This window comes from Engystomops pustulosus, chromosome 4 (assembly GCF_040894005.1).
Source record: "Engystomops pustulosus chromosome 4, aEngPut4.maternal, whole genome shotgun sequence".
NCBI lineage: Eukaryota > Metazoa > Chordata > Amphibia > Anura > Leptodactylidae > Engystomops > Engystomops pustulosus.
In genome coordinates, this window is record NC_092414.1 from 207,919,296 (window position 1) to 207,938,183 (window position 18,888).

The 18,888-nt window shown below is 44.0% G+C and overlaps 2 protein-coding genes across 3 annotated transcripts in view; both read right to left on the reverse strand.

Annotated features, from left to right (window-relative positions):
* LOC140128224 (A.superbus venom factor 1-like) overlaps positions 1 to 18,888 on the reverse strand; it is a 224,420-nt gene that overhangs the window by 153,744 nt on the left and 51,788 nt on the right. The window lies entirely within an intron of this gene.
* The window catches only part of LOC140125844 (complement C3-like), a 60,778-nt gene that overhangs the window by 37,529 nt on the left and 4,361 nt on the right, over positions 1 to 18,888 (reverse strand). The window contains exons 4-7 of the mRNA XM_072144720.1: positions 12,190 to 12,298; positions 9,683 to 9,768; positions 7,481 to 7,620; positions 7,068 to 7,280 (exon numbers count right to left, since the gene is read on the reverse strand). Of these exons, the coding sequence (XP_072000821.1) occupies positions 7,068 to 7,280; positions 7,481 to 7,620; positions 9,683 to 9,768; positions 12,190 to 12,298 (548 nt within the window). The remainder of the gene's footprint in view (positions 1 to 7,067; positions 7,281 to 7,480; positions 7,621 to 9,682; positions 9,769 to 12,189; positions 12,299 to 18,888) is intronic.

Genomic DNA, 18,888 nt, shown 5'->3' on the forward strand with positions numbered 1-18,888 from the left:
GGGCAGTATTATAGTAGTTATATTCCTGTACATAGGGGGCAGTATTATAGTAGTTATATTCCTGTACATAGGGGGCAGTATTATAGTAGTTATTTTCTTGTACATAGAGGGCAGTATTATAGTAGTTATATTCTTGTACATAGGGGGCAGTATTATAGTAGTTATATTCTTGTACATAGGGGGCAGTATTATAGTAGTTATATTCTTGTACATAGGGGGCAGTATTATAGTAGTTATATTCCTGTACATAGGGGGCAGTATTATAGTAGTTATATTCCTGTACATAGGGGGCAGTATTATAGTAGTTATATTCTTGTACATAGGGGGCAGTATTATAGTAGTTATATTCCTGTACATGGGGGCAGTATTATAGTAGTTATATTCTTGTACATAGGGGGCAGTATTATAGTAGTTATATTCTTGTACATAGGGGGCAGTATTATAGTAGTTATATTTTTGTACATAGGGGGCAGTATTATGGTAGTTATATTCTTGTACATAGGAGGCAGTATTATAGTAGTTATATTCCTGTACACAGGGGGCACTATTATAGTAGTTATATTCCTGTACATAGGGGGCAGTATTATAGTAGTTATATTCCTGTACATAGGGGGCAGTATTATAGTAGTTATATTCTTGTACATAGGGGGCGGTATTATAGTAGTTATATTCCTGTACATAGGGGGCAGTATTATAGTAGTTATATTCTTGTACAAAGGGGGCAGTATTATAGTACCGTATATTCCGGCGTATAAGACGACTTTTGAAGACAGAAAAATCTTCTGTTTAGTCTGGGGTCGTCTTATACGCCGGTAATCCCGACCGCCGGCCGTGTATTCACGGCGGCGGTCGGGTCCCGGTGCATGGAGAGGGCTCACGGGCTGAGCCCTCTCCATAGCCGGCAAGTCTTTGCTGCATATTGCAGCAAAGGCTTACCGGTAACACCTGCGATCGATGCTAGCACCGATCGCGGGTGTTTTCACAGCGATGGCTGCTGGCAGCCTCAAAAAGCTGCCGGCAGCCTCAAAAAGACATCGGGGCGCATACTCACCCTCCGTTGGCCCCGATGTCTGCGCGGCTCGTCTTCAGTCTTCCGCGTCTTCAGACGGCGCGGAACACTGAAGACGAGCCGCGCGGACATCGGGGGAGCAGCGCAGCACATCGGGGCCACCGGAGGGTGAGTATATAAGTTTTTTTTTTTTTTTATGCTGGGCTGTATACTACTGGGGGCTGTGCTGTATACTACTGGGGGCTGTGCTGTAAACTACTGGGGGCAGTGCTGTATACTACTGGGGGCTGTGCTGTATACTACTGGGGGCTGTGCTATATACTACTGGGGGCAGTGCTGTATACTACTGGGGGCTGTGCTGTATACTACTGGGGGCTGGGCTGTATACTACTGGGGGCTGTGCTGTATACTACTGGGGGCTGTGCTGTAATGGTAATGTTGTTGTTGTATGCCTTATGTTTATGAGCGACAGTTTTCCTGCTATATACCTGCATGTCATAAGAATTTAAATTAAAAAAAGGACCATGTTAAATTCAAATCTGTTTTTTTTTTATTTTTACCGGTGTTTTGTATGCGTTGGAAAAGTGGTATTCTTATACGGCGAATATATCTTAAACTCTATATTTTAAACAGGAAAGTAGGGGGGTCGTCTTATACACCGGAATATACGGTAGTTATATTCTTGTACATAGGGGGCAGTATTATAGTAGTTATATTCTTGTACATAGGGAGCAGTATTATAGTAGTTATATTCTTGTACATAGGGGGCAGTATTATAGTAGTTATATTCTTGTACATAGGGGGGCAGTATTATAGTAGTTATATTCTTGTACATAGGGGGCAGTATTATAGTAGTTATATTCTTGTACATAGGGGGCAGTATTATAGTAGTTATATTCTTGTACATAGGGGGCAGTATTATAGTAGTTATATTCCTGTACATAGGAGGCAGTATTATAGTAGTTATATTCTTGTACATAGGGGGCAGTATTATAGTAGTTATATTCCTGTACATAGGGGGGCAGTATTATAGCAGTTATATTCCTGTACATAGGGGGGCAGTATTAAAGTAGTTATATTCCTGTACATAGGGGGCAGTATTATAGTAGTTATATTCCTGTACATAGGGGGCAGTATTATAGTAGTTATATTCCTGTACATAGGGGGCAGTATTATAGGAGTTATATTCTTGTACATAGGGGGCAGTATTATAGGAGTTATATTCTTGTACATAGGGGGCAGTATTATAGTAGTTATATTCTTGTACATAGGGGGCAGTATTATAGTAGCTATATTCTTGTACATAGGGGGCAGTATTATAGTAGTTATATTCTTGTACATAGGAGACAGTATTATAGTAGTTATATTCCTGTACATAGGGGGCAGTATTATAGTAGTTATAGTCTTGTACATAGGGGGCAGTATTATAGTAGTTATATCCCTGTACTTAGGAGGCAGTATTATAGTAGTTATATTCTTGTACATAGGGGCAGTATTATAGTAGTTATATTCTTGTACATAGGGGCAGTATTATAGTAGTTATATTCTTGTACATAGGGAGCAGTATTATAGTAGTTATATTCCTGTACATAGGGGGCAGTATTATAGTAGTTATATTCTTGTACATAGGAGACAGTATTATAGTAGTTATATTCTTGTACATAGGAGACAGTATTATAGTAGTTATATTCTTGTACATAGGGGGCAGTATTATAGTAGTTATATTCCTGTACATAGGAGGCAGTATTATAGTAGTTATATTCCTGTAGATAGGGGGCAGTATTATAGTAGTTATATTCTTGTACATAGGGGGCAGTATTATAGTAGTTATATTCTTGTACATAGGGGGCAGTATTATAGTAGTTATATTCCTGTACATAGGGGGCAGTATTATAGTAGTTATATTCCTGTACATAGGGGGCAGTATTATAGGAGTTATATTCTTGTACATAGGGGGCAGTATTATAGGAGTTATATTCTTGTACATAGGGGGCAGTATTATAGTAGTTATATTCTTGTACATAGGGGGCAGTATTATAGTAGCTATATTCTTGTACATAGGGGGCAGTATTATAGTAGTTATATTCTTGTACATAGGAGACAGTATTATAGTAGTTATATTCCTGTACATAGGGGGCAGTATTATAGTAGTTATAGTCTTGTACATAGGGGGCAGTATTATAGTAGTTATATCCCTGTACTTAGGAGGCAGTATTATAGTAGTTATATTCTTGTACATAGGGGCAGTATTATAGTAGTTATATTCTTGTACATAGGGGCAGTATTATAGTAGTTATATTCTTGTACATAGGGAGCAGTATTATAGTAGTTATATTCCTGTACATAGGGGGCAGTATTATAGTAGTTATATTCTTGTACATAGGAGACAGTATTATAGTAGTTATATTCTTGTACATAGGAGACAGTATTATAGTAGTTATATTCTTGTACATAGGGGGCAGTATTATAGTAGTTATATTCCTGTACATAGGAGGCAGTATTATAGTAGTTATATTCCTGTAGATAGGGGGCAGTATTATAGTAGTTATATTCTTGTACATAGGGGGCAGTATTATAGTAGTTATATTCTTGTACATAGGGGCAGTATTATAGTAGTTATATTCTTGTACATAGGAGACAGTATTAAAGTAGTTATATTCTTATACATAGGAGGCAGTATTATAGTAGTTATAGTCTTGTACATAGGGGGGCAGTATTATAGTAGTTATATTCTTGTACATAGGGGGCAGTATTATAGTAGTTATATTCCTGTACATAGGGGGCAGTATTATAGTAGTTATATTCCTGTACATAGGCGGCAGTATTATAGCTGTTATATTCTTGTACATAGGGGGTAGTATTATAGTAGTTATATTCTTGTACATAGGGGGCAGTATTATAGTAGTTATATTCTTGTACATAGGGGGCAGTATTATAGTAGTTATAGTCTTGTACATAGGGGACAGTATTATAGTATTTATATCCCTGTACATAGGAGGCAGTATTATAGTAGTTATATTCTTGTACATAGGGGCAGTATTATAGTAGTTATATTCTTGTACATAGGGGCAGAATTACAGTAGTTATATTCTTGTACATAGGGGCAGTATTATAGTAGTTATATTCTTGTACATAGGGGGCAGTATTATAGTAGTTATATTCTTGTACATAGGGAGCAGTATTATAGTAGTTATATTCTTGTACATAGGGGCAGTATTATAGTAGTTATATTCTTGTACATAGGGGCAGTATTATAGTAGTTATATTCTTGTACTTAAGGGGCAGTATTATAGTAGTTATATTCTTGTACATAGGGGGCAGTATTATAGTAGTTATATTCTTGTACATAGGGGGTAGTATTATAGTGGTTATATTCCTGTACATAGGGAGCAGTATTAAAGTAGTTATATTCCTGTAAATAGGAGACAGTATTATATTAGTTATATTCTTGTACATAGGGGGTAGTATTATAGTGGTTATATTCTTGTACATAGGGAGCAGTATTATAGTAGTTATATTCTGGTACATAGGAGACAGTATTATAGTAGTTATATTCTTGTACATAGGAGACAGTATTATAGTAGTTATATTCTGGTACATAGGGGGCAGTATTATAGTAGTTATATTCCTGTAGATAGGGGGCAGTATTATAGTAGTTATATTCTTGTACATAGGGGGCAGTATTATAGTAGTTATATTCTTGTACATAGGGGCAGTATTATAGTAGTTATATTCTTGTACATAGGGGGCAATATTATAGTAGTTATATTCTTGTACATAGGGGGCAGTATTATAGTAGTTATATTCATGTACATAGGGGGCAGTATTATAGTAGTTATATTCTCTTACATAGGTGGCAGTATTATAGTAGTTATATTCTTGTACATAGGGGGCAGTATTATAGTAGTTATATTCTTGTACATAGGGGGCAGTATTATAGTAGTTATAATCCTGTACATAGGGGACAATATTATAGTAGTTATATTCTTGTACATAGGGGCCCGGGCCGTATTATAGTAGTTATATTCTTGTACATAGGGGGCGGTATTATAGTAGTTATATTCTTGTACAAAGGGGGCAGTATTATAGTAGTTATATTCCTGTACATAGGGGGCAGTATTATAGTAGTTATATTCTTGTACATAGGGGGCAGTATTATAGTAGTTATATTCTTGTACAAAGGGGGCAGTATTATAGTAGTTATATTCTTGTACATAGGGGGCAGTACTATACTAGTTATATTCTTGTACATAGGGGGCGGTATTATAGTAGTTATATTCTTGTACATAGGGGGCAGTATTATAGTAGTTATATTCTTCTACATAGGGGACAGTATTATAGTAGTTATATTCTTGTACATAGGGGACAGTATTATAGTAGTTATATTCTTGTACATAGGGGACAGTATTATAGTAGTTATATTCTTGTACATAGGGGGCAGTATTATAGTAGTTATATTCTTGTACATAGGGGGCAGTATTATAGTATTTATATTCCTGTACATAGGGGGCAGTATTATAGTAGTTATATTCTTGTACATAGGGGGCAGTATTATAGTAGTTATATTCTTGTACATAGGGGACAGTATTATAGTAGTTATATTCCTGTACATAGGGGGCAGTATTATAGTAGTTATATTCTTGTACATAGGGGGCAGTATTATAGTAGTTATATTCTTGTACATAGGGGGCAGTATTATAGTAGTTATATTCTTGTACATAGGGGGCAGTATTATAGTAGTTATATTCTCGCGCATAAAATGCAGTATTGTAATATATTTTAGTTAGGGACAGTATTATAGTAGTTCTATTCTTGTTTATCAGAGAAGATATTGTAGTATGATTTTTTTGTTAATATAAGGCTATATTCACACACACGTATGGGGGACGTATATATGGTCCAATGCATATATGGCGTATATACGTCCCCCATACACCGCAACAGGCTCACGGCGCCGTGAGCGGCGTTCATTCCCTCCTCCTCTCCCCGGCTCCAATGTATGCCCACCGTACTACAGTATTAAAGAGGACCTGTCACCTGTAAGAAAGGCACTTACTAAAGTAAGCAGCTCCTAGCGTTACCCCATTTTAAGCAGTGATAAACTGCTAGCTTTACCAGAACCATCCTATAAAGCTAGCAGACACTGACGTGCAGTACAGTAGGAACGCCGGACTGCTCTCAAAGCGGTCTGGCGTATTCATGAGGGGGCAGTCCGAGGAGTCACCTGTGGGTCTGTGGAAGAGGCAGCACCTCGGACTGCCCCCTCATGAATATACCAGACCGCTTTGAGAGCAGTCCGGCATTCCTTTTGTACTCCTAGTGCTTTTCTTACAGGTGACAAGTCCTCTTTAAGTTGTGTTAGAAGCATTATTCCTGTATAAGGGAGGCAGTATGCGTTTTTCTCTGTGCTGTACATGTTAATTTAGACCATCTATCAGTTTGTGTGGAGTTTAGTAACTCCACCCACATCAAATAGTCATGCCTACTTTTTGACTCTTTTAAAGTTTTTTCCAGGGCCACTTTAAATTCCTAGTCCGTCCCTGGCTCACATTGATATGCCACCCTGGATGAGCTGCTCTGCCTTACAAACTTCTGTGCATTGCAGACACCACCTCATGCTACCTGTTTCAAACAGAGAAATGGTCTGCGATTACCACCTACAGAACCTCTCCTTTATAAGGTTTGTCGTGCAAATGGAACAGACAACAGGTAGAAATGTAGGTCGCAATTAGCAAAACAGCAGGAGAAATTGAGTCACAATCAGCACTGATTCATAACTGGACAGGTTGACTCCACGGAAGTGCGATTGACTTGTGTTGTTTAAGTCTTCCCTTTATTTTCCGGAGCAGTGTATTCAATTAGAATATTGCTGATGTTTTCATTGCTTATTTCACTCTCTGTATACATTATATTATATTTGATTGTGATTGGTTACGAGCTATTTTTCGTGATGGAGGATTAGTAGAATCTCTTTAACAATGAGAACAATTGATAACATAGATTCAGCACAATGAAGAAGCATCTATCTGCAATGTACAGCACAGTATATATCACTTACCACAACCTTCAGCTTCTTTCTGACTCCATCTGCCAAATTCTGTCCAGAAACTGCAGCCTTCACCTCCACGTCCTGATCACCCAGGCTCAGCGGGACAAGGATAAAGGGAACGGCTACAGAAGACTGAGGTCTAATCTCTACAACCTGACGGAAATTTGACTTTGCTGTAGACAAACTACAGAATTGTGGATTGTGAGTTAGTTCCACTCGCACCTAAGATAAAGACATTAAAGGTGAAGAGGAACGTGGGAAATCCAGCCCAAAAGTGAAGCAGCTATGGAGAATGGAAGGAATGTGAAATGTATTATGTAGAATAATGTATGTAAGGTTATGACAATATAACAGGTAACACTGACTGGTGAAAATCATAAAGTCCCTACAAAGTCATGAAACCCCGCGAAGTTGTTCCTTACCCTGATCGTTGTACGTCCATAGTTGTAGAGTACGGCTCGAATTTCCACCTGCTCATTTCTCACCACAGAATATGGAAGCTCCAGGTCAATAAAGAATTCCTTCAATACCCGGATCTCATAAGGCTTGGATACACAGATACCTGAGTACAAAGGGGGGCATTCATTATCGAGTCTCCGAAAGTTTGTTGTTTTCTTATTTATGAAGTGTTGGCGCCACTATATTGGTCCTTTTCCGTCGCTCATGCTTTCTTTTGGGTGCAAAAATTAGGCGTAGCTTTGAAATCCCGAAAACACTTTTGCAGCGCTTTTAGTTTCCCAAAAAAAAATTATGAAGCAATTTTTGGTACACAATGGGGCTTATTTATTAAGGGTTTCGTGTGTCAGAAATGTGTGGGGGGGCAGTGGCATTGGACGATCCAACTGATTTGGACTGAGCGCGGGATTTAAGTTTCAAATTGTGTTGCAAGACAATGCACTTACATGCACCGGGAAGAAGAAGGTAAACTCTGTCGGACCTGAGAGGGAAGCGACATGCAGGGCGACATTGGGCGCACGATCGTAGTGAATTGCGGCACAGTGCATTATACACGGAGAATGCACTTTCTGTGAACTCCTCCGGACGGGTAAATGTGCCCCAATAAGTGCTGTAAAAAGCTGGTCTACTGACTTCCATTTCACCTTCATGCATGTGGAGTTAGTTCTGCCCGTTTTTGGTAGCACGCCAATTAATTAATCCCTTGCACCAAAATCAAAAATCCCAATTTAAATTACTGCATGATTTGTGCCCCAAAAATCCAGTTCCTGTGCCAAAATTGATGAATGTCCTCCAAAGCCTCTTGATATCTGAATAAATAGTAAACATAACATTGCAGCGCATCTTTATAGCACGGTTTGTGACCATGACCTTTATAGGAAGTCTGGTAGACACGTGACACTCCGAGTGGTGATGCTGAAGAGTTATTTGTTCTCAAGGTTGAGCTACTCCAAATTTACTTCAGCTCCATCCAGACAGGAGCTTGCTACAACTTACACCTGTGCTGTTATAATGGAGGACCATAACAATAAAGGTTATATCACAATGGTCATACTGAGGTGTAATAATGTACAATTTATTATACTGTAATTATCACTGATATTCTATACTGAGTTAGATGGTTATATATGTGTGACTTAAAGGGATATTCCCACAAAGACTGTTAAATATACTCAGGATCACAAAATAGCACGTTCTCTAATTCTCTGTTATTAAAGGAAATCTACCATTTAAAAAACTAAAAAAAACAAAATCTACAAATACTTACCTATGCTCCTCTTAATCTTGATCACCTAGAAAAGAAACGTATAATTAACAGCCTAGAGAATGGGGACAAGATGTCCGGTGCTCCGGGCTGCTAATTATGCACGCCTCCTGTGTGATATATGCCTCCCTCTCCCATGTTAAAGAGGGAGGTGACGTCACGAAGGAGGCATGCATGATTAGCAACCCGGAGCACCGGACATCTTGTCCCCATTCTCTAGGCTGTTAATTATACGTTTCTTTTCTAGGTGATCCCGGCGGGTCAAGCTTAGTGAAGACCACCGCCAGGATCAGGATGAAGAGGAGCGTAAGTAAGTATGTCAAGATTTTTTTTTTAAATGGTAGATTTATTTTTTTTTTTACAAAAATACAGCATCTCAATATGTCTCTCAGTCCTGGTTTTAAAAATTTGGTTGTCCCTGGATCCAACCGTCAACTTCTGAATATGGTTGGACAATTCCTTCCAGCTTATGTTGCTTAGCAGGCGAAGCGGGAGGTGTAGGAGGCAGACAGCACTACAGGCACTTCACGGTTCAGTCATGCATGTAACAGCATGGAGAGGACACAGGAGCAGCTGATCTACAAACAAGGTAAGCTTTAGATCCCAGGGGAGGGGGTGACATAGCAGTGCTGACTGTTTTTTTGATTAGGTGAGGCAGCAGAGCTGAGTGTGTCATTGTGTCTTATATCTATCTTAAGACTCTAATTTGTCTCATCTCTCTTTTTCTATCTTTCAGATACTAGTTTATTGTGTAAACATCACTAGGGGATAAGAATTGAGAACTTTCTTTCATAGGCAACCCCTTTAATATGGTCAGCAGACTGGGGGACATGGAAAACACTCCTGAGCATGAACACCTCCTTATTATCCCAGGAGATGCGCAAGACTGTGTTCCGGTTTTTACCTTTATTTGGAGAGAGACTCACGGCCTGGACCTCCCAGGTAGTGACAGAATCCTTCAAGTGGATGTTAAGCACCTTGGTTGAAATTCTAAAGATAAAAAAAACTTATGGTGAAGATATAGAAATGTGTTCTGATATTCATATTGGTGTCAGGAACAAAGAGTAAATAACAAAGCGTCCTGCACGCAGTCGTTTCTCATTGAGTGACCTCCTAGGTAACAAATTGGGTACCTGAAGCACATGCGCTTAACTCTGCTTAAGTTCCTGCTCGACAGGACTGGATCTTGGGCGTAGCGTGTGGCCAAGTGGAGAGGGGACTGAGAGTGAATGCTCCTCACCCCTCTCTCCATTCAAAGCCGAGCGGCCAACCGACTGGGTGGCATAGACCTTCATGGGGGCCATGACACAGCTCCAAATTGTGTGGCCATATCGTGGGCTCCCATACGGTCATATGTAAAAGACCTAAGATATATAACCTGCAGATATTGTTTCATATCCATTTGGTGACTTTTTTTGTAATAGGAGGTCGGGAACCCTAAGCTGAGCCCCCAGCTGTCACCTGCTAGCTTGCCTCGCCGTATCCTACAGTAGGTGACACTGGACAATGACCAAAGACAATCCCTCCCTAGGTCACCGTGCAGACACAAATCAAGACTCACAAACAAACAACATAAAAGCAAGATCAGCACATATAGCACATATGGCAGAAAATCAAAAGAGATACACAGAGGGAAAGTCAATGCCTCCTGAGCCGCATACTGTGGACAAAGTGTATATACCGTATACGCTCAAGTACAAATTTTGTGTTGAAAAAGCCCCACTCAGTTTATACACAAGTATACACAAGTATATGAAAATAATAACTTACACATATACACATATACATACGCTCTGGCGCCCCCCGGAAGCTCCTCTTCTCCGTGGGCTTCCTGCTTATGCACACGAACATGTGAAGCCCGTGGAATTGGGCTGTATCTTGGCCTGAACACAAACTGATGACATCATAGAGTGTGCGCGGGCAGAGTACATGGATGCGTCTCTACCGCACTGTGACACATGAAGCAGAGAGTGAAGAGGAGCGCCAGAGCCTAAGTATATAGGTTTCATTTTTTTTTTATATAAAGAGGGTCTGCATGAGGCATTTTATTCCAGGGGAAGGCTACATGGGGCCTCATTAGTGAGGGGAGGCTGCATGGGAAATTTAATTAATTAGGGGAAGCTGCTGGACATTTCATTACTGGGGGAGACTGTGACAAATGCATTTTCCACCCTAGGCTTATACTCGAGTCAATGGGGCACATTTACTTACCCGTTCCAGTCGCGATCCATCGGCGGGTTCTTCGACGCTGATTCGGGTTCTGCCGGGATTCACTAAGGTCCGTGCGCCGATATTCACCAGGTGTCGCTGCTGCGCCGAGGTCCGCTGGAGTTCACCTGCTTTTTTCTGCTGTATGTGAGTGCTTGATCTTGCGACACAAATGGTTTTTCCGAATCCTTCGGGTTGTCCGGTGGCCACGCCCCCGGATTTCTGTCGCGCGAAAGTCAGCGTGATTGCGCCAAAAATCGATCGCGTGCGCCACAATCCTGTGAAATACAGCGCAAAGAGGAAATATTCGGGAAAAAACCCGACGGATTCGCAGCTGCGGACCCTTAGTAAATGTGCCCCAATATCTTTTCACAGTTTTTGGTGAACCATTTAGAAACCAGGGGAGGGATTTATTGAGTCCTGAAAACAAGTGTACAAGCTGCGATTCAGTCACAATCCCTGACACAGAGCCAGGAATTGTGACTACTCTGCCCTATAGGCCAGTTTGGTGGGGAGGGGGCACTGCCAGACCATGCAGTGGGTCAGCACATGGCAGGAACTGGCCAGACCTGGCATTGAAGTGACCCGATGGTGCAGTGCATCGCAGCTGCCCCCCAGGATTTATCAGGATTCCTAAACCTCCTGAATGTGGGAGGAAACTGGAGGACCTGGAAACACGGAGAGAACATAAAAACTCTTTGCAGATGTTGAGTTGAATGGGCCTTGAACCCAGGACCACAGCACTGCGAGGATGTAGTGCTAACCACTGAGCCACCGTGCTGCACTTTTATAAAGGTGAGACTCGGTGAATGGACAAAATGAAGGAATCTCTGCCATATGCCAACCCTTAGATACCAATGTCTTTTTCATAGGTTCTGTGCTCAATAAAAGTACATTCTGCTATTTGGTGTTTGGAAAAAGGGCCCAGTCCAACCCACTTGTAAAAATCAATGAAAGAACGAACCCTACATTGAAACAACATTGTTTGCAACAAAGGGAGTTGGGAAGTAAGGGGAAGATTTTTCTACTTGGGCATGAGCCATTATGAGGGCGGGGGCAGGGTATGTATTTTTATCATTATTATGGGACCCCCTGTGCAGTTGGTGACTTATGTCTCTGAGATCCGGGATGCCCCATTCACTTTAAGGTTAATTCAATCTTTCTTTTACCTAATAAAATGCAAACATAAAATGTAAGAATTACCCGTTTCTATCCGCTCTTTCTCCCATATGTTCTATATTCCAGAACCAGTTATCAGGAAACTCTGTTCTCACTTGAATATCATAATCTGGGAGATAGTCATTATCGTCACCTATAGAATAAAACATGAGACATGCGTAGAGCTGGAGATTATGGAGGAATATTGCATATGTAGCGCCCTCCACTTTGTGTAAAATGTCGGGTCTTACAGCAATGGCAATGTTCTGTGTACATAGCTTTAACTGTTATATGTTTATTAAAGAAGGGGCTGGCCTACTAAGGTGAGAGAGTAGCAAGGGATTATGGGAAGAAGAAGGGAGGAGTTAACAGTCAGAGTGAGTCAGTCAGAGTTAGGAGTCAGTCTGGTGTAGCAGCCGGTGTGTTCAGAAGGAGTCTGAAACAATGGGGGTCATTTACTAAGGGCCCGATTCGCGTTTTCCCGACGTGTTACCCGAATATTTCCGATTCCGATTGTACCTGAATTACCCCGGGTTTTTGGCGCACGCGATCGGAATTTGGTGCATCGGCGCCGGAATGCACGCGACGGAAATCGGGGGGCGTGGCCGAACGAAAACCCGACGTATTCGGAAAAACCGCCGCATTTAAAAAAAAAATTGTGTCGCGACTAGAGATGAGCGAACATACTCGTCCGAGCTTGATGCTCGATCGAGCATTAGCGTACTCGAAACTGCTCGTTGCTCGGACGAGTATTTCGCCTGCTCGAGAAAATGGCAGCTCCCGCCGTTTTGCTTTTTGGCGGCCAGAAACAGAGCCAATCACAAGCCAGAAAACTCTGCACTCCACCCAGCATGACGTGGTACCCTTACACGTCGATAGCAGTGGTTGGCTGGCCAGATCAGGTGACCCTGGGATAGACTAGCCGCTGCCCGCGCTGCTCGGATCATTCTCTGTCTGGATGCCGCTAGGGACAGAGCTGCTGCTGGTCAGGGAAAGCGTTAGGCTGTTCTATTAGCTTACTGTTAGGCAGGAGTGATTCTACAACAACCCAACAGCCCTTCTTAGGGCTACAATAACGTTATCCTTTTTTTTTTATTTGCTTGTGGCTGGGCTTGCTGGCACTAGTAGTGCAGCTAGTACCATATTGTGAGGAATTAGCAGGGGGACTTGCTACCGTTGTGTTTAGCTCTTAGTGACACACATATCCACCTCAAACACCAAAGTGGGAAAATTTATTAGGGGTTTGATTTCAATTAGGCACAGTCTGCCAGTTTCTTTTTATTTTACATTTATTTTTTCATAACTCAGCGTCATCTCATCTGGCATAGTAGTGTGCTTTCATACTTGGCTAGAAAATAGCCATAGGAGAATACAAACGGCTTACTTACGTCTACAATAGCGTTACATATATTTGATTTCTGGTTGATCTGCTGGTGGCTGTAGTTGTTGCAGTGCATCTACTAGCAAATTGTGAGCAATTTGGAGTGAGACTTGCGACCACTGTGTTTTGCGCTTAGTGACGCACATATCCATCGCAAAGACCGAAGTGGGAAAATTTATTAGGGCCCGGGGTTGTATTTCAATTAGGCACAGTCTGCCATTTCCTTTTTTATTTTACGTTTATTTTTTTCATAACTCAGTGTCATCTCATCTGGCATAGCAGTGTGCTTTCATACTTGGCTAGAAAATAGCCATAGCAATAGGATAGCATTGTTTGGTTTTAAAAACTAAAAAACACACAAAAAAAAAAAAAACACAAAAAAACGTTAAAAAAAAAATTAAAGTTATAACTCTCATTTTCAAAATGTTTAACCCGAGGGCTAGGGGTAGAGGACGAGGGCGGGGACGTGGGCGTCCAACTACTGCAGGGGTCAGAGGCCGTGGTCCTGGGTGGGGTGAGACACCACCTGCTGATGAGGGAGCAGGGGAACGCTGCAGAGCTACACTCCCTAGGTTCATGTCTGAAGTTACTGGGACTCGTGGTAGAGCACTGTTGAGGCCAAAACAGTGCGAACAGGTGATGTCGTGGATTGCCGACAATGCTTCGAGCAATTTGTCCACCAGTCAGTCTTCCACGCAGTCCACCCATGTCACCGAAATCGGCACTCCTCCAGCTCCTTCACCTCAGCCTCCTCCCCCCCAGTCTGCCCCCTCCCAGCAAAATTTGCCATTTGAACCGGCATACTCTGAGGAACTGTTTTCTGGACCCTTCCCACAGTCACAAACCACTTGTCCGGTTGCTGATGAGCAATTTTCCGATGCCCAGGTTTTCCACCAGTCGCAGTCTGTGGGTGATGATGACCTTGTTGACGTAGTGGAAGAAGTGTGTAAAGAGGTGTCCGACGATGAGGAGACACGGTTGTCAGACAGTGGTGAAGTTGTTGTCAGGGCAGGAAGTCCGAGGGGGGAGCAGACTGAGGGATCGGAGGATGATGAGGTGACAGACCCAAGCTGGGTTGAGAGGCCGGGTGAACACAGTGCTTCTGAGACGGAGGAGAGTCCTCGACCAGAACAGGTTGGAGGAGGCAGTGGTGGGGCCAGACGGAGAGGCAGGGCCAGAGCTGGTGCATCAGCGCCAAATGTGTCAACTAGTGAAGCTCCCGTGGCGAGGGCTCCTGCGGCGAGGGCTAGATTTTCAGAAGTCTGGAGGTTCTTTAAGGAAACACCGGATGACCGACGGACTGTGGTGTGCCACGTTTGCCAAACCAGGATCAGCAGGGGTTCCACCACTAATAGCTTAACTACCACCAGTATGCGCAGGCATATGAATGCTAAACACCCCACTCAGTGGCAACAAGCGCGTTCACCTCCGGCCGTGCACACCACTGCTCCTTCCCCTGTGCCAGCTGATAGTCAGCCCCCTGCCCAGGACCCTGCCACAAAAACCCCATCGTCGCCTCCACGATCCTCCACAGCATCCACCAGCGTTCAGCTCTCCATACCCCAGACGCTGGAGCGGAAACGCAAATATAGTGCAACCCACCCGCACGCCCAAGCCCTTAATGTGCATATCTCAAGATTGCTAAGCCTGGAGATGCTGCCCTATAGGCTAGTAGAGACCGAGGCCTTTCGCAGCCTCATGGCGGCGGCCGCCCCTCGGTATTCGGTCCCCAGCCGCCACTACTTTTCCCGATGTGCCGTCCCAGCCCTGCACCAGCACGTGTCAGACAACATAATCCGTGCCCTGACCAACGCCGTTTCTGACAAGGTCCACCTGACCACGGACACGTGGACGAGTGCTGCCGGGCAGGGCCACTATGTATTGCTGACGGCACATTGGGTTAACTTGGTGGAGGCTGGGACCGAGTCTGACCCTGCGGCTGGTCATATACTGCCGACGCCGAGGATTGCGGGGCCTACCTCGGTCCAGGTGTTTCAGGCCTACTATGCCTCCTCCTCCTCCCACCCCTCCTCCACCTCCTCCTCCTCCGAATTACCATCCGTGGGCATGGCGCCATCAGTCGGTAGCTCTAGGCACAGCAGCAGTGCCGTCGCTAAGCGACAGCAGGCGGTGCTGAAACTGCTGAGCCTAGGCGATAAAAGGCACACCGCCCAAGAACTATTACAGGGCATCACGGCGCAGACTGATCTGTGGCTGGCACTGCTGAACCTGAAGCCAGGCATGGTTGTGTGTGACAACGGCCGTAACCTGGTGGCAGCTCTGCAACTCGGCAGACTGACACATGTGCCATGCCTGGCCCATGTGTTAAATCTGATAGTTCAGCGTTTCCTCAAGACATACCCCAATCTGTCTGATTTGCTCACGAAGGTGCGCCGCATCTGTGCGCATTTCAGGAAGTCCAGCACAGATGCTGCCACTCTCAGGGCAGCGCAGCGCCGCCTCCAACTGCCCGCTCACCGACTGTTGTGCGACGTGCCTACGAGGTGGAATTCAACACTGACCATATTATCCAGAGTTTACCAGCAGCGCCGAGCGATTGTAGACTGCCAGATGTCAACTTCCACCAGAACTGGTAGTCAGGTCAGTCAGCTTCCTCAAGTCTACAATGAGGAGTGGACGTGGATGTCTGATATCTGTCAGGTGCTGAGTAACTTTGAGGAGTCAACACAGATGGTCAGTGGCGATGCCGCCATCATCAGCCTCACCATCCCGCTGCTTGGCCTGTTGAAAAACTCTCTGGTCAGCATGAAGTCGGAAGCTTTGCGCTCCTCACAAGAGACGGGGGAAGAAGATTCCCTTGTTGATAGCCAAAGCACCCTTAGGTCTGTTTCTCAGCGCATATCGGAGGAGGTGGAGGAGGATGAGGAGGAAGAGGAGGAGAATGTTGGCGAGACACAAGAGGGGACCATTGCTCAGACCTTCACTGTTCAGCGTGTATGGGCAGAAGAAGAGGAGTTGGAGGAGGAGGAGATGGACAGTCAGGCCAGTGAGGGGAGTGAATTCTTGAGAGTTGGGACTCTGGCGCATATGGCAGATTTCATGCTAGGCTGCCTATCCCGTGACCCTCGCGTTCAAAGAATTTATTCCAGCACCGATTACTGGGTGTTTACTCTCCTGGACCCACGGTACAAGCAAAATCTTTCCACTCTCATCCCTGGAGAGGAAAGGAGTGTGAGAATGCATGAATACCAGCAGGCCCTGGTGCACAAGCTGAAACAGTATTTCCCTTCTGACAGCGCTAGCGGCAGAGTGCGTAGTTCTGCGGGACAAGTAGCGAGGGAGAGTAGGCGAGCAGGCAGCTTGTCCAGCACTGGCAAGGGTACGCTTTACAAGGCTTTTGCCAGCTTTATGTCACCCCAGCAAGACACTGTCACCTGTCCCCAGTCTCGGCAGAGTAGGGCTGATCTTTACAGAAAGATGGTGAGGGAGTACGTAGCTGACCATACCATCGTCCTAAATGATCACACAGCTCCCTACAACTACTGGGTTTCAAAGCTGGACATGTGGCACGAACTGGCGCTGTACGCCTTGGAGGTTCTTGCCTGCCCTGCCGCTAGCGTCTTGTCCGAGCGGGTTTTCAGTGCAGCTGGTGGCATCATCACCGATAAGCGTACACGCCTGTCGACTGACAGCGCTGACAGGCTGACGCTTATCAAGATGAATAAAGCCTGGATTTCTCATAATTTCCAATCTCCACCAGGTGAAGGAAGCTCAACCTGAATAATTTATCCACTCCTCCTCCTCCTCATTTTCCTCCTTCTCCTCCTCTTTGTACAGTAAAGCAGAGGAAACTGGCTATTTTTTGACAGGGCCCACTGGCTCTAGCTATAGTACTTTATGCATGTAATTTTTCTGGAGGGCCACCGACCCGGTCCTCTGTTTTCAACAATTTTTGGGAGTGCCACATACAGGCACTCAATCTATTCAATTTTTATGGAGGGCCACCTACCTGCTCCTCTGGTTGGAAAACTTTTTTGGACTGCCACATACAGGCACTCAATCTATTCCATTTTTCTGGAGGGCCACCTACCTGCTCCTCTGGTTTGAAAACTTTTTTGGACTGCCACATACAGGCACTCAATCTATTCCATTTTTCTGGAGGGCCACCTACCTGCTCCTCTGGTTTGAAAACTTTTTTGGACTGCCACATACAGGCACTCAATCTATTCCATTTTTCTGGGGGGCCACCTACCTGCTCCTCTGGTTTGAAAACTTTTTTGGACTGCCACATACAGGCACTCAATCTATTCCATTTTTCTGGAGGGCCACCTACCTGCTCCTCTGGTTTGAAAACTTTTTTGGACTGCCACATACAGGCACTCAATCTATTCCATTTTTCTGGAGGGCCACCTACCTGCTCCTCTGGTTTGAAAACTTTTTTGGACTGCCACATACAGGCACTCAATCTATTCCATTTTTCTGGAGGGCCACCTACCTGCTCCTCTGGTTTGAAAACTTTTTTGGACTGCCACATACAGGCACTATCCAAATTGAATTGTCTCCATAGCAGCCTCCACACGTTGTCTCCATTGCTACCTCCAAAAGTCGTTTATATAGCTGCCTCCATACATCGTCCCTTTATCAAACGAGGTGTGTCAGGCCGAAATTTGGGTTGTTTTCATGGATTCCACATCAAAGTTGTTAACCTTGTCGCCACCCTGCTGTGTTATCCACAAAATACACTGGCAAACTTTTACCATTTACGGATATTATTTCAGCGCTTCTTGCGCATCTGTTTACATTCCCCTCACCCGCCATATCCTAAACTTATAAGAACGCTACTACACTTGATCTTATACAAAAGGTTCTTAGAAGTGCTGTTTGGGGAGTAGCCTAGAGACAGGGGCTTGGATTGGCGAAAGCTCGCCTGGCAGCGGAGCGCCAGCTCCATGCGCATCATGCGCTTCTTGCGCATCTGTTTACATTCCCCTCACCCGCCATATCCCAAACTTATAAGAACGCTACTACACTTGATCTTATACAAAAGGTTCTTAGAAGTGCTGTTTGGGGAGTAGCCTAGAGACAGGGGCTTGGATTGGCGAAAGCTCGCCTGGCAGCGGAGCGCCAGCTCCATGCGCATCATGCGCTTCTTGCGCATCTGTTTACATTCCCCTCACCCGCCATATCCCAAACTTATAAGAACGCTACAACACTTGATCTTATACAAAAGGTTCTTAGAAGTGCTGTTTGGGGAGTAGCCTAGAGACAGGGGCTTGGATTGGCAAAAGCTCGCCTGGCAGCGGAGCGCCAGCTCCATGCGCATCATGCGCTTCTTGCGCATCTGTTTACATTCCCTTCACCCGCCATATCCCAAACTTATAAGAACGCTACTATACTTAACT